Source organism: Myotis nattereri, assembly GCF_964212035.1.
Source record: "Myotis nattereri genome assembly, chromosome: 17".
NCBI lineage: Eukaryota > Metazoa > Chordata > Mammalia > Chiroptera > Vespertilionidae > Myotis > Myotis nattereri.
The window spans coordinates 28,948,408-28,971,826 of record NC_138092.1 but is presented as its reverse complement, the minus strand read 5'-3'; the positions used below and the strand labels follow the sequence as shown (position 1 = coordinate 28,971,826).

Below are 23,419 nucleotides of genomic sequence, written 5' to 3'. Positions count from 1 at the left end.
GGATGCCCTAGCGTTTAAGCCAGCAGTAGGGGAACCTGAGATACAACCTGAGTTTTTCCACAGAATGCCCAAAAGTTTTAACATTGGCTGTTTTAAGTTCGCAGGATCTGGCAACCAAGCTAATACCCTCAATGCAGTAAAACCACCAGAATAACCTACTGTGAGTCTTTCATTCTTAAAGGTCCATCCACATGTTCAGAGTTACCAAGTAGCTTTTTATAGCCCTACTATTAAATAGCAGCATACAGCCCACTTTATTTCCAAAGAAAACCTTTTAGATGAAAGAGGAAGATTTAAAAAAATCTTAACTATCCTCATAGAGATATAAAAAGGAGATATTGGCTACATGAAAAAAAAGGGGGGGGAGGATTTTTTTAAAAAAAATAGTAAAGAGTTTTTGGAAGTTAAAACTATAATTATATACATAAAAACTCATTAGAAAAATGGATAAAGATGAGTAGAGGAAAAGTAAAAGAGATTGAAAGAGAGCAAGACAATTGGAAGATCAGTGTGGAAAGTCTAATATTCAAATAATAAAAGTTCCAGAGATAGAAGATATGGAAATAGGAGAAAATTATCAACAAACAATTTAGGAAACCAAGTTTCCAGATTGAAAAGATGTAGTGTTGATTGCCCAGACAACAAATAAAAACAAGGCATATTACCAAAAATTTAGAACATTAGGGGCAATGAAAAAACCCTAAAAGCTTCCAAAAATTAAAAAAAAACAAACGAACCAGACCCCATATAAAAGATAAGGATCCTAGAAGACAATAGAGATTACCATTTCCAAAATTCTGAGGGAAAATCATTTCTAACTTAGAATTCTATACTCAAATTATTAATTGAATGTACATGTTGGCTAAAGACCTTTTGAGACAGGCAAGGTCTCAAAAATTTACTACTCTGCACCCTTTCTCACAAAACTACTTAAGGAGGTATTCTACTAAAGCAAGTGTATAACCCAGAAAAGAAGAAAACAGAATATCCAGGAAAGAGCAAGGCAAAGGGAATCTCCAAGGACCATGATGGTTGAAGATAACAAGCTGTCAATTGTGCAGGTCCGATGACTCAGAGAAGATAAAACCAATGAATACCTGTGTTTTAATGGATTGGAATAATATTCCACAGTGTGAGGAGAGTATGGGACAAACTATGATGAATACAGAATAGACAAAGAGAATGAAACAAATTTTATTAACTTTAGGGGACACAAAAAGTTGGGCAACACAAGAAAAGCAAATATTGTATAACAAATGGTTCAGTTCAAATAGCCTTGTAGAATAGCTACAATAAAGCAACACTGTATGTTTATCTAACCAAAGGAATAACATAACAATAATGGAAGGATGAATGGAGAGGAATTGTGACTACAGGTATGGAGGATAGAAGTGAAATAAAACTAAATTCTAATCTTCCAAAGAGAAAAGTCAATAGATAATACCTAAAACTAAAAAAATAAAAAAATCAAGAAGTGTCCACATAAGTATGTTATTAAGAGGTACAGATTTAGTCACTAAAATTAATAGCAAAAGGGAGTTGAAAGTGGTTGCAAGACTCCAAGAGTTGGTGTGGCATCCTTGAGGCTTTGGGGGGCAATAATTCTAGTGCCACTATTTGACCCTTTAACTGCTGCTCACATATAAATTATAAAAATTAAAAAAACTAAATTAAAAAACAAAAAGACGAAAATGAGTGTGTGGTGGGTCTCGGGATATATTTTAATGTGCTTTTTCTATGAAATGAATTTTAAGAAATAATATCAAAGTGATTAAAGTAAATATTCTCCTTTATTATTTTGATACATGTGAGCCAACTCCCTATGTGAAATCCATGCTTTCTTTAAAACAGAGTAATAAAACAGTACAGGCTCCCTCAAAAGAGAAAAAGCCTAAAAGAGGAAACAAGCTACCCATTCAGCTAAGGAAAGCAGAAGCAGCCGAGAAGGACTAAGCTAAAGCAAGACAGCTTCCTGAACACTGCTGAATAGGGCATCGAATTACAAAGAGGGGGAACCTAAAGGTCTGTGGAATAATAGAGTGCAGCCAGAAAAAATTTAAAGGGAAAGGAGAACAAAATTTGACAGAATAATAGCAGCGAATGCCAGAAGCAAGTCCCCTTACAGAGGAATCAAGTTACAGAATTCCCTGACTTCAGAACTGGAAGTAGATTTTCCCCCTTTAAGGAATGGTGAATCATATTAGAACACATTGTACAGTTAGTCTGACCAAACATTTGTCAAACATTAAGTAATCTTTAAGTCCTTAAGAAATTTAGATTCTGCCACAATCTGAAGAATAAGTTTTGTGTTTTTTTTTTAAGTCAGAAAAACAACCTGTTTTCCCTCCCAATGAATGTTGTGATGAGGGTCATGCTGGTCTATTATGGGGAAATCGTACAATTATCATTGTCTACTGGAGTGTAATTATGGAGTGTATCTTTCCATAATCATTTCAGAGTGTCCTGTTGTTGTAATTTCAGCTAGAATAACCCATCACTAGGACAATTCTGTTTCTGTGATAGAGTCCATTGAATTCAGGGTTGAGTATACAATTGTTTCAGGATCTTCTCTTCTGGCTTTTTTGCTGTCCATGTTTTGGCCATTCTGTTACTCATCAGTATCTCCAGTAGGGTGTGAGGAGAGGAAGATGATGGAGAGACATTCAATGGTTTATTTTTCTATTTTTTAAAAAATGTAATTTTATTGATTTCAGAGAGGAAGGGAGAGGGAAAGAGAGATAGAAATATCAGTGAGACTCGTTGATAAGCTGTTTCCTGCATGCCCCCTACTGGGGATGGAGCCCACAACCCAGGCATGTGCCCTTCACTGGAATTGAACCCGGGACCCTTTAGTCTGCAAGGTGAAGCTCTATCCACTGAACCAAACCGTCTAGGGCTATTTCTCTCTCTCTCTCTCTCTTTTTTTTTTAACAGGTCCACTATCCAGTATTGGCTTTTATTAGAACTGAGGGCTACTTTTAGATTTACTTTATTTGTATTCTCCCCACTCTCCCTATTTTATCGATTCCTCCTTCGCCCATAAAAATTCAATTTTAAAGAGAGACGGGTTTTTGGGTGCAATGCCATGTGCCAACCAGCCCACCATGGGTCTCACAGAGCTCACTGAGGAGAGTGTCCAGTTCATCATTAAGAATGAGGGCCTAGAGGCGGTCAGTTCTATTCAGAAGGTCTTCATCACTGAGGTGCCCGTAATAGCCACTGATGACAAGTTGCTTCATGACGCGTTCATCATCCACAGGCTTGGATCAGTCCCCCTCACTAGTGCGGACACTACGGACAGGCTGCAGTACTCCTGGGACTGCACGCATGACGAGCTCTGCCCTGAATGCTCAGTGAAGTTCATTCTCCACGTGTGGTGCAATGAAGATCACACTCCTCGCGTCACCTCTTGAGACTTCACCTCCAACAGCCCCAGGGCCACTCCAGTGACCTCCCAGAACCGAGATAGTGACCTCCATGACTATGTGGCATAGGACACATCCTCACTGCCAAGCTGTGAGAGGGCCAGGAGCCAGACTTCGAGGCTTTGTGCCTATGCCACAAAAGGGCTTTGGCAAGGGGCATGCTCAGTGGAACCCGACTGCAGGGGCACACAGTGTACCCCAAGCCAGAGGAATGGCCAAAGAGCGAGCACTCGGAGCTGGACGAGGACGAGTCACAGGCTCCCTACAACCCCAAAGACAAGCCGGAGAGGATTTACTACCAGGTGGAGTGCTGCGCTCTGAAACCATTGTCCTCTCGGCCCCCTCTGGATTGAAGAAGCTGAGTGACTTACAGACCCAGTTCCACCATGATATCAAGAGTGACATCCTCACATAAACTAGCTGCTTCAGCGAAAAGGGATTCAAGCCAGCAGCTGTGTTTCAGGTCTCTCCTCAGACTCTTCTAGTTTCTGGGGTCTGGACAGCTGTTACTTACACTTCTTGGCAAGACATCAGTACCAACTAGAGGGGCAGCAGAGGGGGAAAGTGCCCATCCCAGCCTTGCTTGGTCACAGATAGATTACCAGAGGTGCCATGATATTTGAGGCAGGACAGTCTTACTGGACATTCAGCATCCCTGGCCCTGCCTGCTAATTGGCAATAGTCTCTGCAGAACCCAGCCCTCCCTCCCCCCGTTTCCTGATCTGCCTGTAGTGGTCGTGCTGCTTCCCAGTTAAAAACCACTGACCTGGACCCGCCTCTTTTGGTCATTTCAGCTCTTTACATTCCATCCAAGAGTTGGACTTTTTACAGTTGTGCCTTAGGTTTCTGGTGTGAGGACTGAGTGCTAGAACCCTCATCCAGGCTGCCTACAAACCCAGTCCCTGCCCAGGCCAGCCTTCTGATACTTCACTCAAATTCCCAAGTGTGCCTAATTTGAGAACCCTTTGAGAACAGTGTTAGACCCTGGCTGCCCCTCCCCTCCCACAAATAAACCCTGTATTTCATTCTGTACGCAATGGAATACTATGCAGCTATAAAAAAGAAGCATCTATTACCCTTTGAGACAACATGGAGGAACCTGAAGAGTATTATGCTAAGTGAAATAAGCCAGTCAGAGAAAAACAAATATCACAACCTCACTTATATGTGGAATCTAATGAACAAAATAAACTGATGAATAAAAATAGATCCAGAAACATGGAAGAATGCAACAGACTGATGAATCTCAGAGGGAAGGGTGGGGAGAGATTAATTAAAGAACTTATATGCATATACTAGTATGCATAACCCATGGACACAGACAATAGTGGAGTGAAGGCCTGGGAAGGGGGCAGGAGCGGGGTAGAGGGCAACAATGGGGGTAAAAAGGGGGATATCTGTAATACTTTCAACAATAAAGGTAAATTTTAAAAAATTAAAAGCAAAATATTGGGTATTTTGTTTTGTTTTTTAATTATTTAATGAGAGTCCCAGAAGTGGACCTGGAGTAGGAACTCACAACTTCAGGCACCAGTGAGGACAGTGGGAGTGTCTGTTCAGGATCTTATTTAAACCAAGTCTCAAAGACTTCATGGAAAGGATCACTAAAGATCGCTAATAGTTGGCCATCACCCACCAACCCTCCACCTCTCCTAATCAAAAAGATAAAAAGGCAACCAGGAAATAATGGCTTCTCCTTCGCTGAGAAGCTGTTGCAATGGAAAAGAAATTTATCCTGAAGAGAATGTAAGGGCAAAGAGAAAGTAGCCTAGGCCGCCCTTGGGACTGAAGGAGATCTTTCGAGGTGCCTTCCAGGAAAAATTACCATTGGGGAGGGTGGAGGGTTATATGAACAACTGAAATCACAACAACTGAAATAAAAGAGGCACAAGGGGGCTCACATCTTGGGTCGCCTTTTCCCTGATTCTGCAAATGTGTAAGATGTCCTTAACAGACAACAGGGGCAGAAGCGCCCGTGGGGAGATGCCATGATACTAGCAAGGGGACGGGCAGTTAGTGTCTCCAAACAGAGGGGAGGGGGGGGGACCCACTCTTCCTGACTGCGGCTTGGGGTGCTATCCCCCGAGGAGAGAGAGGCTGTGTTCAGTGATTCTTCTGTCTGGGAAAGTCAAGAAAACAGAGTGAATATGTCATGCTTCCTGTTTTCAAGGAACTTTTAGCCTACCACCAACAGTTCTACTAAAACTATATGTTTTTTAAAATAAATAACTTACATACCACATACCCAAATCATTTCCAGATGGATTAAAGAGCGTCTGTAAAACTGGAAGAAATGGATTTGAGTAGTTAATACAAACTAGAAGGAGGAAGGAGTTCCTATGCTTTTATAAAAACAGTGAAAAAACTATAAAGGAGGTTGCCATATTTTATTACATAAAAAGTATAGCTTCTGGATATAAAAATATAAATGAAGATAAGTGGCTGAGAAAACTTTGTTCAAAATGTGACTGACAATAGGTTAATTTTTTTCTATAAAGAACACACACAAATAAAAATGAAACATCATCATACCCTAATAGAAAAATGAAGAAAATTCTTTTTTTTCTTAATCCTTATCTGAGGATATATTGTTGTTTTATTTATTTATTTTTTAAAATATATTTTATTGATTTTTTACAGAGAGGAAGGGAGAAGGATAGAGAGTTAGAAACATCCATGAGAGAGAAATATCCATCAGCTGCCTCCTGCACACTCCCTACTGGGGATGTGCCCCGCAACCAAGGTACATGCCCTTGACTGGAATCGAACCTGGGACTCTTCAGTCCACAGGCCGACGCTCTAGCCACTGAGCCAAACTGGTCAGGGTATATTGTTGTTTTAATAATGAGAGAGAGAGAGAGAGAGAGAGAGAGAGAGAGAGAGAGAGAGAGAGAGAGACATTGATGTGAGAGAGAAATATCAATCGGTTGCCTCCCATATGTACCAGACCAGGGATCAAAACTGCAACCCAGGTATGTGCCCTGCCTGGGAATTAAACCTGCAACCTTTTGGTGTATAGGGCAACGCTCCAACCAAGCCATCCGACCAAGGCAAGAAATGGGTAAAAATCTTAAAAAGTCAATTCATGATAAAGAAAATGCATATACCCGTTCCTCGCTACCCAGGGAGGGGCCCGTATGGTGATGTTCTCAGTTCCCACGTAACGTAAAGGGAAACTCTCACAACATCCAGGCCCCTTGATGTTCTGCAAATGAAGGCAGGGGATGTCCTCAAGTTCCTGGCAGCAGGAACCCACTTAGGTGGCACCAGCCTTGACTTCCAGATGCAACAGTACATCTACAAGAGGAACAGTGATGGCATCTACATCACAAATCTGAAGAGGGCCCTAGCTGGTTTGGCTCAGTGGATAGAGCATTGGACTGGGGACTGGAAGGTCCCGGGTTCAATTCCAGTCAAGGGCACATGCACAGGTTGCGGGCTGGATCCCCAGAGTGGGGCGTGCAGGAGGCAGCCGATCCATGATACTCTCTCATCATCGATGTTTCTATCTCTCTCCCTCTCCCTTCCTCTCTGAAATCAATAAATATATATTTTTTAAAAAATCTGAAGAGAACCTGAGAGAAGCTTCTGCTGGCAGCTCGTGCCATTGTTGCCACTGAAAACCCCGCTAACGTCAGGCATATCACCCAGGAATATGGCCAGGGAGCTGTTCTGATGTCAGTCATATCACCCAGGAATATGGCCAGCGAGCTGTGCTGAAGTTTGCTGCTGCCTCTGGAGCCCTCCTGTTGCTGCTGCTTCACCCCTAGACCCTTCACCAACCAGATCCAGGCAGCCTTCCTGGAGCCAAGACTTCTGGTGGTTATGATCCCAGGGCTGACCCCCAGCGGCTCACAGAGGCGTCTTATGTTAACCTGCCTACCGTTGCTTTGTGTAACACAGACTCTCCTCTGTGTTATGTGGGCATTGCCATCCCTGCAACAACAAGGAGGCTCACTCAGTGGGTCTGGTGTGGTAGATGCTGGCCTGGGAAGCACTGAACACGCATGGCGCCCTCTCCCATGAACACCCATGGGAAGTCATGCCTGATCACTGCTTCTGGAGAGATCCTGAAGAGGCTGAAAAGGAAGAGCAGGCACCGCTGCAAAGGCTGTGACCAAGGAGGAGTCTCAGGGTGGATGGACTGCTCCAGCGCCCAAGTTCACTGCTGCTCAACTGAGGTCGCAGACGGGCCTGGAGGCGGGCATGTGTGTGCCTATTCAGCAGTTTCCTACCGAAGACTGGTCTGCAGCCCCCACTGCTCAGGCCACTCAGGGGTAGGAACCATCACTGAGAGATCTGAAGCTGTTCTTCCACAAAATCTTAACAGAATGGAAATAAGGTTGACGGAAAAGAAAGTTGCTAAGAAAAGGAAAGAAAGAAAATGCATATAGGAAACAAATAAGAAAAATAGGAAAATGTTACCTCATGAGTACTTGAAGAACTGCATATTAGAAATAGGGTGCCTTGCCCGGCCGGCATGGCTCAGGGGTTAAGTGTCAACCTATGAACCAGGAGGTCATGGTTTGACTCCTGGTCAGGGCACATGCCCGAGTTGCAGACTCAATTCCCAGTGTGGGGTGTGCAGGAGGCAGATGATCTATGATTCTCTCTCATCATTGATGTTTCTATCTCTCTCTCCCTTCCTCTCTGAAATCAATAAAAACATATATTTTTTAAAAATACATATCCCTTTAAAAAAAAGGCTCCACCTATTAATAGATCGAAAAAATCATATAAACACCTGCTGAGTTAATGAAAAGGCGTTTGATATAATTCTAAATCCATTCCATAATGAAATCATAAAATTACTTCAAGAAACCAGGGATAACTTAAAAAAAATAATCTCAGAATGTGGAAGGTCTTTCTAAGCAATCAGTTTCTTGATGAGTCCCAATCCAGGAGGGTACAGATATGGAAAAGTTTTCATTCCCCCCCCCCACCCCCCCAGTAACTGATTTCAACTGCATTGTGTCAAATCACCTTTTCCCATCCCTTAATAAAAATCTAGGAAAGGGCCTATGACTATCTCGTAACTTCAGGTTATTAAATCTGTGCCCAATACTGTTTAAAGCTCTAAGAGGATCCAATACAAAGCTTTCCACTATCATGGGTTAGACTTCTGCTGGAGTAAGCTCATAACATGTATAATCTCAATTGGGTCACGTTTGAGTGGAAGAACTGAGACTGTACATACCTGGCCAAATCCCATGGACAGTCACCATAGAGCAAAGGACTTGAAATGGGGAGAAGAGACCTTTCTCTGCTATTTTAAGCCGATCCCCCCCCTCCCCAGTGACTCTAAATCTGACCCCCCTTGTGTTGGGAGCAGGAAGGAGGGATAGAGAAGGCAGAAGGCATCTTGCACCCCTGGCAATATGTTAACGGTGAGGAGATAGCCTTGAATCTGTTTGGTTCCACACAATCGATTTTCATAGTTGGAAGATCATCTAGTTCAACACCCTCCTTTTACAAATGTGTGAAATAAGGCTCATGTAGATGACATGACTCCTGAGAGATGGCTGCCTAGTAAGTGGGAGCGTTTGCACTTGCGGATGTCCTCCCAACTCCTTTCCGGTGTCCCCTGTGCCGCACCACAGCTGCTTCTTCTAACATGTGCCCATCAGAGGCAGGGCCAGGCTGAGGCCTTGGGAGGTATTCACCTCGGTGTAACATTTACTATGGTGCAAAAAACCTCAGTAAGCAGAAAAACAATATTGTAATGCAGCTTTTTTTTTAATTTGTGGATTTTAAGCACAACTTTTTAAAAAATATATTTTTATTGATTTCAGAGAGGAAGGGAGAGGGAGAGATAGAAACATCAATGATAAAAGGAAATGATTGATCGGCTGCCTCCTGCACGCCCCCTACTGGGGACCGAGCCTGCAACCTGAGCACATGCCCCTGACAGGAATCGAACCTGGGACCCTTCAGTCCACTGGCTGACCCTCTCTCTATCCACTGCACAAAACCAACCAGGGCACAGCATTTAACAAGCAAAATAATCCATGACAAAATGAGGCAATTTTAAACAAAGAGTTTATTTATTTTTATTGATTTTAGAGAGGGAGGAAGGGAGAGAGAAAAACATCAATGTGAGAGAGATATTCATCGGTTGCTTCCCTCACCAGGGGTCTGTGCCCTGGTTCACAGATTGATAGGGCACACCTGGTAGGGCACACCTAGGTATGTGCCCTGGTTCATAGATTGATGCTCAACCACTGAGCCACACCAGCCAGGCAGAATTTCAATTCTTTTGGGGCTGTTGAACCAAGAGCCTCAGTTCCTTGCTGGTTGTCAGTCACGGGCTGCCCTCATTTCCTTGTCATATGAGCCTCTCCATACAGCGACTCCTAATGTGGTTGCTCGCTTCATTAAAAGCTAGTTAGGGCGAGAGTCTGTTAGCAAGACAGAAGTCAGAATCCTCTGTAACCTATTCAGGGAAGTGACGTCCTGGCACTTTTGCCTAATTCTAGTGTTTAGAAGCAAGTCACAGGTTCTACACTCAAAAGGAGAGCATTCCAGGTGGTGTGCATAGCAGGTGGTGGGGGTCACTGGGGCCGTAGGTGAGGCTGTCCAGCACATAAAAGCCACACAGCAGAACTACTGTGCGGTTAAAGCCATAGGTTCCAATCATCTCACAAGAGAAGGCACATAGCATTCTTTGCTAAAACTCTCTGGTTTTTCTTCAATTTCAGACTTCAACGTTTTAACATAAATTTATTTAGACCAAAATTTCAGCAAACAGTGTCTAAACAGAATCGTGCACATTCATTTGACATTTTGCTGTCATACTGTTATCCATAAATACACACGTGTACCCTGAATTAGTTTTTCATGCTGTACGTTTCCTTTTGGAAGCAGTATGACGACACTGTCATTGCAGCAAAAGACCAGTAGGTGGCTGAACGCGGGAAGACACAAATCACTGCAGTAAAAGTCTTTACAAGTAACTTGTAAAGGACTGTGACAACTGGTCATGGAAGGTTATGGCTAGAGATATTCAAAACAAAGTTTGTAATGGTCTTAGGAATATTTTTAAATTTTACAAAGAAACAAAATCTCCATCATACTGCTAGAAGAAGTATCTATTTGGTATAACCTTCCCTGAGGGCAATTTACCCAATTCCAAAGTATTTAAAATATGCTTATTCTCTGATTAAGCTATCAACGCATAAGTATATGTAGCAATTGATCCAAGACATTTAAAATGAGCTAAAAGATTCATCTACAGCAGCGGTTCATGGTGGGGGGCTACGGGGGGAGTGAATGTTGGAGACTTGTTATTGTCACAACTGGAGGGGAAAGGTTGCTACAGGCATCTGGTGGGTGAAGGCCAGAAATGTCACTAAACATTCTACAATGCAGTGGATAATCCCCCACAACGAAGAATTATCTAGCCCCAAATGTCAATTGTTCTGAGACTGAGAAACCTTGGTCATAGATAGAAGCATGTATCCCCTGGTACTGTTCACAAGAGTGAAAAATAGAAAAACATCCTAAATGTCTAAAGATAGGGGACTAGTTCAATAAGTTATGATGAACCATTCATATAGTTCAGTCATTAAAGGGGATGTTGCAGAAGTATACTTATTGTAACTAAATATTCTGTGAATAAAGCAACTTACCAAATCCTGTATAGAATATAACGAGATACATACACACTTGAAGGTATAAACAGTGGTTTATTTCTGACTGGTGGCATTTTCTTCTTTTGTGCATCCTTTTAAATTCTACTTTTTCTTTAATGAACATCTTACAACTAATATTAAAATATTACGTATTAAATTAAGACTTGGGGACTATGGCAGCTGCTAACTTTCAAGAGAAAAACACAACAAAATATTTGAAACTGCTTATCAACTTAAAAATAGTGAGGTTTTCATTACATTTGTCTCATATTATCTTAACCAGCTGTTTCCTTAGTTCCAGTCACATCAACAATTTTTCCCATGCATTCCTGGCCACATTTTGCCTTTGTCTATACTGAAATTCTTTTTCTACGGTCAGGGAAGTTAATTTGTTCTCCATTTCCTCAAGTGCTTGAAGGGGAATGCAAGCCTAAGAATAGATGCAGATATTTTTTATTGGAACAAATCACCAATGGCCTTCTCAAACACTCCATCATTGAATTTCTGCTTGTCCTCTGAGCATTGGTAAAATGGGAATGCTGCTGTAAGCTGTGAAAATGCGCATTCAACCGAAGGGCTTGTATGCATGCATATAAGCATAACCAATGGACACAAGACACTGGGGGGTAGGGGAGGTGGGGGAGGAATGTCAAGGGGGAGGAAGGAGACATATGTAATACTCTTTGTATTACTTTAAGCAATAAAACAAAATTTAAAAAAAAGAAATAAAAGAAAATGCGCATTCACCTTCAGTACCAGTGAAATGGTGGTTGATCACATCCCCAGAAGCTTAGGCAATTGCACTTTTGTTTGCTGATAACCATGCACTGCTAAGTTAAAGCCCTACATTATGAAGTCTCATTTTGGTTACAGCCAATACAGCAAGAATGCAGATTTTTGTTTTTCGGCTGGAAATTCTACTAATATGTACAGCCAGGGGATGACATTTTAGAATAACTCCACTGGACAATATCCACATTTTCACACGTAAATGAATTGTCAAATGTCAGCAAAATCTAATATATATATATTCGTTGTAAGCCAAAGAAAGCCGGTTATCATCCAATAAGTAAATCAATAATATTATTTTATAAGCATTTTAAATATAATTTCCTTCCGAGGAACAGAAGAGAAAGGTTCGAGAAAGAGTCCTAACTGGAGGGGTCAGAGCTGTCATTCACCAATTCCTTGTCTGAGCAAATGACTCTTCTGCACTCAGTGGTTCACATGTAAAATAATGAGATTATTTACTCTTCCTTCTGCCCTGTACTTCATTCTATTTAAACAGCCCTTCATATTTAGGGACAGTAGCACCTTGATATAACGGACTAATTCCAGGCGAGGAGGTGTCCGTTAAAAGCAAAAGTCCATTATGTAATAAAGTAGGTTTTCCGAATGGGTATGTTTAAAAATGGACAAGTTAGTTAGTTTACCTGTTTTTACTTACGTAGGCGCATCTGTGTAATTAGAATTGTGTACGAAAAGTTTAATTTCACACAAAGGTTTTCTATATGCATTACTGTAATTTTAAATTTATGCTGAACAGGTGTAGTCAATGCGTGACTTCACCAGTCACCACAAGTAAACAAATGCACAAACTGGCATGTGGCTTAGCGCAGCAAGTGGCGACATCGAACAGGCCAACGTTAAAACTGCTGCAGAAAGTCCACAACAGAACCAATACCGAGTGATCACGTGCTAACGGTTCGCTGCACATTGTTTATTAGCCGTGACTCTTGGATATAAGTATGTAGACTACAGTTGTAGAAAGGTAATATTTATGTCGGCGAAATTACTACAATGGTTTTTCCAACACATGGCCTTGTCGCTAAAATGTGTTAGAAATAACAGCGAATTAATAACAAAAAAATAACCTGTTAATTTAATTATAAGCAAATCTTGGTTTAAAGCATTTTAAAATTAACAGGGTGTTAATTTTCACAGGACATAGGGATAGGAAATTTTGTCTGTTAAATCAAAGTCCGCAAAATCGAGGGTTTACTGTATATATGTCCCCACTACACTCCTGGCCGCCTAGGTCAGTTGACTACTCTTGGCATTTCCACTGTACTTTGTCCCATACGTGATTATGAATAGACTAGAGGCCTGATGCACGAAATTCGTGCAAGAGTAGGCCTTCTTTCCCCCGGCTGCCGGCACTGGCTTCCCTTTGGCACCCGGGACCCAGGCTTCCCTCACAGGCCCAGCTTTGTCAGGAAGGACGTCTGGTCTCATTAGCATATTATGCTTTTACTAGAGGCCGGCCCTCAGCCCAGCCTGTGCCCTCTCACATTCGGGAGCCCTCTGGGGATGTCCGAGTGCTGTGGCGGTGGGACAGGCTCCTGCCACTGTCCCTGCGCTCGCCAACCGTGAGCCCGGCTCAGGGCTTCTGGCTGAGCAGCACTCCCCCTGTGGGAACCCACTGACCACCAGGGGGCAGCTCCAGCATTGAGAGTGTGCCCCCTGGTGGTCAGTGTATCTCATAGCGACTGGTCGTTCCATTGTTCAGTCGATTTGCATATTAGCCTTTTATTATATAGGATTATTATAGATACTCAGTATTAGGGAGATGTTGAAGGGTCCTAGCCAACATTACTTTATGGGAAGAGAGCGGAGATAACATGTCTTAGAATCAGGTAGATAGTCTGAGCCTCCAGATGTACAACCTGCTCCAGGAAAATCCAGGCAGCCACACATTTTCGCCCTAATTTTCCTGGAAGGGGAGAACCGAAGATACAGTGGTTTCTAGAAAAAGATGTAGATGCTTATAGAGGCCTGGGAGGCCTCAGGATATTTCAGGCTATGAAAAATAACTACCTATTAATTTTAAAAAATATCATGCCTCGGTTATGGGAAGCATTTTTCCTAATCCCCATGTGAGTTAAACTCAGAAAACTTACCCACTTAGAGAACGAGTGACTCGGTTTGCATGGGAAGCAAGTTTTGACCTGTAAAAACCACAGGAGTCATTTCGCCGGAGGTAAGTTCCCCAGAAAGAAGTTTCTCGGGTTTTAGGGCAGGTCGCATTTTCCCTGTCCTGGTACTGAGCTGGCGCTGGCGCGGGGCGGGGGGATGCGGGGGGGGGGGGGGGGGGGGGCGGGGGAGGGCCATCTTCAGGGACTTTGACTCCGCCAGGCCGACAGGGGGCGCCCGAACCCGCGCTTTTCCCGCCAACCCCTGCGGCGCTCCAGCTCCGACTGGCGCAGCCACCTCTAGAGCCACCAGCGCCAACGGGGCCATTCCTCTTCCGGGGCAGCGCGGAGAGACGTGCGGGACCCGGAAGCAGACGCGAGCGCAGCTATATAAGCGCCGCGCGCGCTGCACGCCTTTCTCTTTGAGGAAGACGTGGTTGCGGGAGCGCAGCTCCGTCCCGCCCGCCCGCTCCTGACTCACCGCTGTTCGCTCTCGCCGAGGAACAAGTCGGTCAGGAAGCCGCGCCGCAGCCATGGTGAGGCGGAGGGCGGCGCCGCGCGGTGGTGGCGGTCGCGGGACGCGGGCCCGCGCCTCGCTCGCTCCTGGGGACGGATGCCGGGCTGGGGGGAGGCGGTGAGTAGACGAGACTCACTAGTCCCGGGGCTCCCGGCGATGGCGGAGGAGCCCGGGAGGCTTGCGCTGACGCCCGTCCCCAGACGCGGCAGACCTGACAGAATTCCTCCGCTGTTATTCCCCGGGCCATAGGCGTTTAAAGACACCGGGAAGACGCCCGTGGAGCCGGAGGTGGCGATTCACCGCATCCGAATCACGCTGACCAGCCGCAACGTCAAGTCCCTGGAGAAGGGTCGGTCGCTTCGGGGGGAGGCATGGGGCCGGGAGGGTCACTCGTTCTGGGCAAGATGGACCCGGAAGGAAGGCGGCCGGGTCGCTTGCCTTTGAGGAGACAAAGGTTATGGAGACTTTATTTTCACCGTGTCGCGCCCCGCGGTTGGCGATGAGGAGACGGTTGCTCGCTGAGTGGCGGTGATAGTTCCGTACGCTATTCTGAGCCGGCGGCGGGCAGCGTGTCCCGGGGGCGGCCTGGCCGTTTCGAATGAACTCAAGGGCGTGCTTTCTCCGTAGTGTGTGCGGACTTGATCAGAGGCGCCAAGGAGAAGAACCTCAAGGTGAAGGGGCCCGTGCGGATGCCGACCAAGGTGCGTGAAGTGCATCGCTGCGCGTGCTGACGAGGGGGGCTGTGGGGGGCCGGGGATGGCAGCCCGGAGCTTCCTCTGCAGGTGGGGGTGGGGGCCTCCTGGCCGCTGTTGCTGGGGGCGGGGGGTGCTGTGGGGAAGGGGCTCGCTGTGAACTGACAGCCTCTGGAACCTGCTGTGTGGGGAGGAGGGAGCCTAAGGGGGAGGAGCCCTTCAGCGTAGCGTCCAGGTGCCCCGGCCGTGAGCACAAAGCCGTAAACGCCTGGCTTCCTTCCCTCCTTCCCTGCAGACGCTGAGAATCACCACAAGGAAGACGCCCTGCGGGGAGGGGTCCAAGACCTGGGACCGGTTCCAGATGCGGATCCACAAGCGGCTCATCGACCTGCACAGCCCCTCCGAGATTGTCAAGCAGATCACGTCCATCAGCATTGAGCCGGGGGTGGAGGTCGAGGTCACCATTGCAGATGCGTAGATCGGGCTTTGTAATAAATTGGCTATTCGTTGTGTAAGCTTTGCTGACTTTTATTCGTGGTGGTGGCAGATCTCAGGGGGATCGGTTTGTAGTATAAAAGGTTTCTGGCATGATTCTGAAGTGCACAGTGGATGTGATGTGAGCTTCCTTACATGACTGTAAGAGGATTAGCAGAAATGACGTCCATAGTTACAGGAGGACTTACTCTAATTCTGGCTAGAGATCTGAGAACGTGGGCGTGAACAGCTTTGTAAAAGTGTAGGGTTTTTATTTTAAAATGACTACAGCAGAGACAACACATTATTTCTTTTGGTAAGGAGTTCTAATGAAGTCTCCCTTTTACTCTTCAAAAATGCCCTAGATTAGTTCTGGCCGATGTGGCGCAGTTAGGTGGAGCATTGCCCTGTACACCAAAAGGCGGTTGGATTCCTGGTCAGGGCACATGTTGGGGGCGGGTGGGCTGATGGGCATTTCATATGGACGTTTCTCTCTTTAAAATAAAGAATGCCCTAGCTTAGATGCTCAATAATAGACACCCCACAGTTAGATTGCTTCCTGCTTTAAGTCCTAACTGCCAGCTAGTTAGGATTGTAACAATTTCCTAGATGAAGCGTTAAGAGCCAATGGTGATTCATACTGCAGATGTCAAAACTTCTTTTTCCGATCAGAGAACAGGTCACAGAGCAAGCCACCATCCCCAAATCTAGAGAATGGTCACAACCGTAGGATGCCTGGAGCAGAAGCTGCTGTCAATCTTGTTGGCGACTGAAACAGTTTTGACTGTTGGAGGCTGCTTGCAGACTAGCATGAAAGTGAAAACTATAATCATGGTGAAGGGCCCATACTTAACAGATTTTTCCTCAGGGGACCCCCCAGGTAGGTTCCCAGAAGGGTTCCAAAAAGCTCCCTGAGTGAATGAATTGTCTGGGGTAAAGGGCCATAGGGAAACACTGAGCCCCTTCTCCCTAACAAAGGCCTGACCTCCAAGGGAAGGGACTGAAGAGTCAGTTCTGAAACATCCCATCCGAGGAAGAGAACCCAGCCCTAATTTATCCTTCAGCCTTTCAGTCTCAAGGAAAACTAAAATTTATAGTCGGCAGGGATTTTGGAGGATGCTGAAGCTAGGAGAGGGGCTGGGTGTGAAAAACGGAAAGCTATACTGGGGAGAGGGGTCAGATAATGCTTCTCACCCACACCCCTGAGATGGGACAACTAAAGTACTGAGACTTGATTAGAAAATGCCCTTGCCCATGACCTAGCACTTCATAAAAAGTAGTAACTAGCAATAATGGATTAGAGCTGAGAGCTGCAAGACAGTAATTCAAGAGAAGTCCCAAAATCAGGAGAGGAGGAAGAAACCCCACTAGAGGAATTTGAAGCCTATTCGTGCTTATAGTTGCAACAAACAGTAAACACATAAATGACCCATTTACCTCAGTTTTATTACCGGGTAAGACATCCAGATTTCAAGTTTTAAACATTTCAAAGTATGCCAGAAGGCAAGAACACTGACAGAAATAAAGCAGCCATCAGAACATATATGACACTGATAATGAAATTATGGGAAAGGTAATTAGAAATAACATGCATATGGGAAAGGCTCATGGAAAGAGGTAACATGAACATGGATAATGGAAACTAAAAAGGAATCAAAACTGCTAGAAGTCAACATCACAGTAACAATGTCTTTGATGGGCTCGTCAGTGGACTAGACAGCAGAGGAAAGTCGGTGAGCTTGCTGATAGGTCAATTGAAACTTCTCAAACTAAAATTTAAAGTGGAAAAAACAGCCAAACATCTAAGAACTATGGGATAATTATAAAAGTTGTAACATGCATAATTGGAATGCCAGAAAGAGAATGGAGAAGAAATATTTGAAGTAATATCTGGTAGTTTTCCAAAATTATTGACAGATACCAAACTACAAATCCAAGAATTTTAGAGAACATAATGCCAGTTAAATACCTAAAAATCTATAGTTAGGTATATCCTATTCAAACTAGAAAAAGCAAAGACAAGAGAAAACGGAAAGAATCCATGGGCAGGTGGGAAGGAGGGTGTGTGTGTGTGTGTGTGTGTGTGTGTGTGTGTGTGTGTAACTTGCCTATAGAGGAACAAGGATAAGAATACAGCAGCCTTCTCCACGGAAGCCATACAAGCAAGAAGAGAATGGAGTAAACTCTTTAGTGTTGAAAGAAATTATCTTTTAAAAATGAAGGAGAAATACAGACTTTTTCAGACTAACAAAACCTGAGGGAATTCATTGCCAACAGACCTTCCTGGAAAATTAAGAAAGTTTCAGGCAGAAGGAAATTATATAGGTCAGACCCAGATTTATATAAAGAATGGAAGAATGTAGGGAAAGGAATAAATGAAGGTAAATCGATTTTTTTCTTATTTTTAATCTAAAGATGACTGTTTAAGACTCATAGATACAGAGACTGACGGTTGCTAGAATGGAGGGGGTTTTGTGAAAAAAGGTGGGATTAAGAAGTACAAAGTGGTAATCATAAAACAGTCTTGGGAATGTAAGTACAGCATGGGGGATATAGTTAATAACACTAATAACTATGTGTGGTGCCAGGTGGGTACTAAACTTATTGGGGCTGGGTGGGGAATGCATTTTCGCATTGAAATAGCCTCGCCATTTACATGAGCAATGGTTCAAATATAGAAACAGTTCGGTGCTCTCTATTCTGTGATACATTACTTGTACTGAAACGCTATTTGACATCAGTCAGGGACCTGAACCAGGTTAAGAAGGTGCCAAAGGGAAAAAATAAAATAAAATGACAAAAAAGGAGAGAAGTGCCAAAGAAGAAATGTTCTCTTCTTGTGGAAGGTAAATATACAGGAAAGTTTTTATCTCAGAACTCAGAGGTTCCCAATCCTTTGCAGAAGGTCTGTATCCTGTGGGCCTCTCCACAAACAACCATGCCATCATTTTTGTATTCAGATGAGATCAAAGAGGATAAACATTCTACGTAGGGAGCTGTAGTAAATGACATTATTTAATCTGTACAAGGACATTAATCTTTGCAATTATACTTCCCTTTAAAAATTAGCATTCACAAATGTCTTGCCTTCTTACTCCTTCCCCCTCATATACGTATGAATGCCTTTAACTTTCCCAGATACCTCTTGTCTTCACTTAGTTGGCTTACCATGACTCTTGTGATTCTGGGAGTCACTGGTTGGGCTAATGTGGACACCCTTTTTTCTATAATTACACAGAAAAAGCTCAACCTTCCCCAAGTTGGATCTAAAAATTCTATCATTCGAAGGTGGATGCTACTGAATTGATTTAGCCAACACATAGTAGGTTATCAGATACAGAAACAGGATGCCTGATGAACAGTTAGCATTTTCCATTCTCTTCTTCCTCTTTTATTATTTTTTAAAGGCCCCTTTTCTTTTAATTCCCATGCCAGCTCCTCAATAATTAGCTGCTTCTTATGTAAGCAGTTGAAACAGGTTGGAGAATCAAGGGCACAAACTGAACCAGTTTCCTCTATTCCTTTCCTCCTGCATCTTGTGGCTGTCCTTCGTGGAGATCTGTGGTCAGGATGTCCTGGACATTGAGGGAAGAGAAGGAGCCCCTCAATGGGATTAGTTGCTTATTTTCTCTGTCTTCCTTTAAAGTTCCGTGGGTGTTGTGAAGGGCGAGAGCTGTATGCTGTAATAATGAAATAAATCTGGGATCATGTTCAGCTCTCTTCTCTTCAGAACCAAGGGGAATTGTACCACCCCCTTGCCTCCATTTCATTTCCTCATGCCTTTCAAACACGGGGGCTATGGCATTCCTTCTCTTTGCCTTTTACCTGGGACTGGAGAGCGTGGTGCCCTACCCTGGCACTGCCTGGCCCCTTATAAGGAGTGGTGGCATTAAGACCAGCCCTCAGGACCTCTCCACCCACCCTGCCCATGTCTCTTCAGTTCTGCAGGAGGTCCCAGAACTCACTCGCGGCACAATATCTTTGTATGTTCGTTATTAATCCCAGGAACTCAGAATTGGTATGAAATTTATTACAGAAAATTTTAATCACACAATTTAACTGCAACTTTGAAGAGATTCCTGAGGGCAATTTTTTTTTTTTTACTTGAAAATTTACTAAAATAGCCTCCTTGGTCATTAATCTGCCTGTGTAGTTGGTGGAAATGTATTCACACCTGCAGTGATGTATACTTCAGATCTCATTCAATTATAAAACTGTTACCTTGCCTGGCCAGTATGGCTCAGTGGTTGAGCATCAACCTGTGAAATAGAAGGTCACGGGTTTAATTCCTGGTCAGGGCACATGCCCAGGTTGCTGGCTTGATCCCCAGTGGGGGGCGTGCAGGAGGCAACCGATCAATGATTCTGTCTCATCATTGATGTTTCTATCTCTCCCTCTCTGAAATAATAAGAAAAGTATATATGAAAAAACAACACCACAAAACTCTGTGACCTTAACTCACTTATCAACAGCACTGAAGGTCATTATATTGTTTTAAATCTACTCAACCTTAAGATATTTTTATAATCACAGTAATGTATAAAATTTTGCAAAATCAGTGAACAATTCCTGAAGTTATAACAAACACCAAATGGTGAGGAGTTGAATTAAAATGGAAATCCTACTTCATTTGCTAAACAAGGAAATGTGCTTATTGTCTATAATTTTCATTTATTTTAAAATCAACTTACAACCATGGACATCTCTCAAAGAAAATTCAACTAAAACCCACCATCCCTTTGGTATTGGGGGCGAGGAGGAGGGGTCTCTGTTGAAACCTCGTCTCAGGAGGATGCAGAGAGAGATAGAGCAGGAGCCCACGGGCTTTCTATTTGTGGCTCCGGATTTGGGCCCTGGAGGACCAGGACTTTGTGCCTTCTTATTTCATAATGTCTGCTTCTCGCTATAAGAAACCCTGTAAGTAGAAAGGGCCTTATAAGAAAGTGGGAGCTGAAGAGAATCCTGTTTTGGAGAATAAAAAGCCCAAAGGAGAGACTCTGGGGTTTGCCACTGAGAGGAAAGCATCCTTGGGAGCCTCCACAAAGAAGAAAGGAGGGTTCAGGGAGCTGGCCTGGGCCCAAGGCCCAGGAGAGGAGAAGGTGTCCCCAATGTCACAGCCCGAGGGCTCTGGGTTGCCTGGCGGGAGAGGGCGAAACCACATTTCACTTAGCGGGAGCCCCACCGAACACCTGGCATATGCCTATTGGATCCCCAACCTTTCTTACTTGTAAGTATCCTTACTGTCATTTTCTGAGAGATGAAAAATAAAAATCTTTCTGGGGTGGCTGTTCTATGTCAGACACTGTGCAAACATCTTCACACACAGTAGCTCTCTTACTTCTGAATATAGCCCTGTGGGGTGCAGGGTGGCATCCTCAGTCTATGGATGAGGGTTCACGAATGAAATCCAGTAACAACTGCCACTTTTGCTCTCCACGGACAGCGAGGGAGAGTCCCACAGAGCCCACAGGTACTGCAGGGGAGCCCCCTGCCTAGCATGCCCACGGGGCTGCTCCCACACATATCCTGATGGGCACCCCTCCCGGCTCCTGGCTGGCACTCCCCTGCTGCCTAGGGGATGAATTTTGTCTTCCTCACCCAGAACCCACCAGTCCTCATTTTAGCACAGCAAAAGGCCATTCTTCCCAGCACCCCTAAGATCCCCGCCTTCTCCTCAAGTTCCCGCCTGGGTTTTGGTTTTTCTATTTTTGTGGTGGTTGGAGGGGGAGGCAGCTCCTCCCCATTGCACTTGTCCCCAGTGGGGCGTGTGCAGGAGGCAGCCGATCGATATTTCCCTCTCACATTGATGTTTCTCTCCCTCCCTCCCTCTAAACATTCTCTTTCTCTAAAAACTCAATTTTAAAATCTTAAAAAAACCCACATCAACTAATAAAATGGGGCGAATTGTCAGCAGATATACCATACCGCAGATATCATTTAAGTTGGACAGGAAGTTGCTTGAGTTCAGGAAAACTTTTAAGTCCCAAACCTAAGAGAGGTTTTTGTGTGAAAAAGGAAAAGGAAACTAAGATAAATTATAGCCTGGATAAATGGTCAGAGCCATTACGTTCTCTACCAACTGAATCTTCGTGACATCTGGAAAAACAAAAAACCATCTTATCTGACAGATGACTTCTTTTTTTATTTTTTTAAAATATTTTTATTGATTTCAGAGAGGAAGGAAGAGGGAGAGAGAGATAGAAACATCAATGATGAGAGAGAATCACTGACTGGCTGCCTCCTGCATGCCCCCCACTGGGGACCAAGCCCGAAACCCAGGCATGTGCCCTTGACCAGAATCGAACCTGGGACCCTTCAGTCTGCAGGCTGATGCTCTATCCACTGAGCCAAACCGGCCAGGGCGATGACTTCTTTTTTTGAAAAATTTATTTTTATTGTTGAAAGTATTACAGATGTTCCCCCACCCCCATTCACAGATGACTTCTTAATACAAGGCTGCACCTCTTAAACCAAGGTGTGGTGGTAATAATTGCTTCAAGGGTCTATCTTAGTATGCTTTTGTGATCAGAGAGGGCAAAAGGGCTATTCAAATTGCAGTATGGGGGATACATTCTAAGACCCCCAGTAGAGATGCCTGAAACTGTGGCTAGTAATATACCATGTTTTCCCTAATACATGCATACCTAAGATAAAATTTAATTTATAAACTAGGCACAGTAATAAATTAACAACAATAACTAATAATGAAATAGAACAATTATAACAGTATACATAAAACAGTTATGTGAATGTTCTCTCCCTCCAGTAGTTTTTATATTTTTCAGTCCAAACCTAGTCCCAAATCTATAATCACCCGTCACTTGCAGAAAGCGGGTGGTATCATTCATTTTAGGGGACACCTCACTGGAGTCTTTGTGTAGGCTCAGTGCTTTCTGGCCCAACATGTCATTGATCAGAACTGGCTTTCTGTTCATGTCTTCCGCCCACAAGCGTAATGCCTTTTCCATCTTAACTAAGCGCCGATCACGCACCACCAACATAACTTGTGCACTTTGAGATGTGACAGCAGAAGTAGCGCAGATTTCTTTTTCCTTCACAATTTCACAACTAGAAAATTCATTCTTATTGTAGAGCTTAGCAACCTCAGCATACGATTTCTTCCTTCCTCCCTTCCTTCCTCCCTTCCTTCCTTCCTTCCTTCCTTCCTTCCTTCCTTCCTTCCTTCCTTCCTTCCTTCCTTCCTCCCTCCCTCCCTCCCTTCCTTCCTGCCTTTCTTTCTTTCTTCCTACAGTTGAGAACTTTCACCTCTTCACGTAAAGAAAGCACGTTGTGGCTTCTCTTTGGCAAAGCCAAATTGCCAGCATCACTACTCTTGCAATGTGGGGCCATTCGTAAGTAAAATAAGGGTGACTCGAACACAAGCACTGCCATGCCTGGATAGTCAATTTGATGACTGAGCGACTATCAGGCAGGCAGGCAGGGAGCACATGTAGTACGAAGACGCTGGACAAAGGGATGCTTTACGTCCAAAGCTGGACAGAGCAAGATAACGTGAGATTTCATCATGCCACTCAGAACTGCGTGCAATTTAAAACGTATGAATTATTTATTTCTGGACTTTTTCATATATTTTTAGACTGCAGTTGACTGTGGATAACTAAAACCAAGGAAAGCAAAACCACAGCTAAGTGGGGACTACTAGAATAACTGGAGTATTGTTTTAATCCTCACCCAAGGGTGTTTTTTATTGACTTGGGTAAGAGAGAGAGAGAGAGAGAGAGAGAGAGAGAGAGAGAGAGAGAGAGAG

The 23,419-nt window shown here is 44.0% G+C and overlaps 1 protein-coding gene and 1 pseudogene across 2 annotated transcripts; both read left to right on the top strand.

Annotated features, from left to right (window-relative positions):
• The first annotated feature begins 3,583 nt into the window (after positions 1 to 3,583).
• On the top strand, positions 3,584 to 10,325 carry LOC308533219 (small ribosomal subunit protein uS2-like; annotated as a pseudogene). The gene is made up of 4 exons: positions 3,584 to 3,732; positions 6,618 to 6,819; positions 7,008 to 7,732; positions 10,287 to 10,325. The product of its transcript is annotated as a small ribosomal subunit protein uS2-like (transcript).
• A 4,015-nt stretch (positions 10,326 to 14,340) lies between these two features.
• Positions 14,341 to 15,692, top strand: RPS20 (ribosomal protein S20). The gene is made up of 4 exons (XM_081111588.1): positions 14,341 to 14,504; positions 14,735 to 14,834; positions 15,113 to 15,186; positions 15,473 to 15,692. Exons 1-4 carry the CDS (start codon positions 14,502 to 14,504, stop codon positions 15,653 to 15,655), a joined length of 360 nt encoding a protein of 119 aa, XP_080967714.1. The 5' UTR covers positions 14,341 to 14,501; the 3' UTR covers positions 15,656 to 15,692.
• Positions 15,693 to 23,419: the final 7,727 nt, after the last annotated feature.

What these genes read in the sequence shown, in the direction of transcription:
- RPS20 (XM_081111588.1), top strand. An exon ending in CGTCAAGTCCCTGGAGAAGG is followed by an intron (nt 14,835 to 15,112) that starts GTCGGTCGCTTC and finishes CTTTCTCCGTAG; the next exon opens with TGTGTGCGGACTTGATCAGA. An exon ending in CCGTGCGGATGCCGACCAAG is followed by an intron (nt 15,187 to 15,472) that starts GTGCGTGAAGTG and finishes CCTTCCCTGCAG; the next exon opens with ACGCTGAGAATCACCACAAG.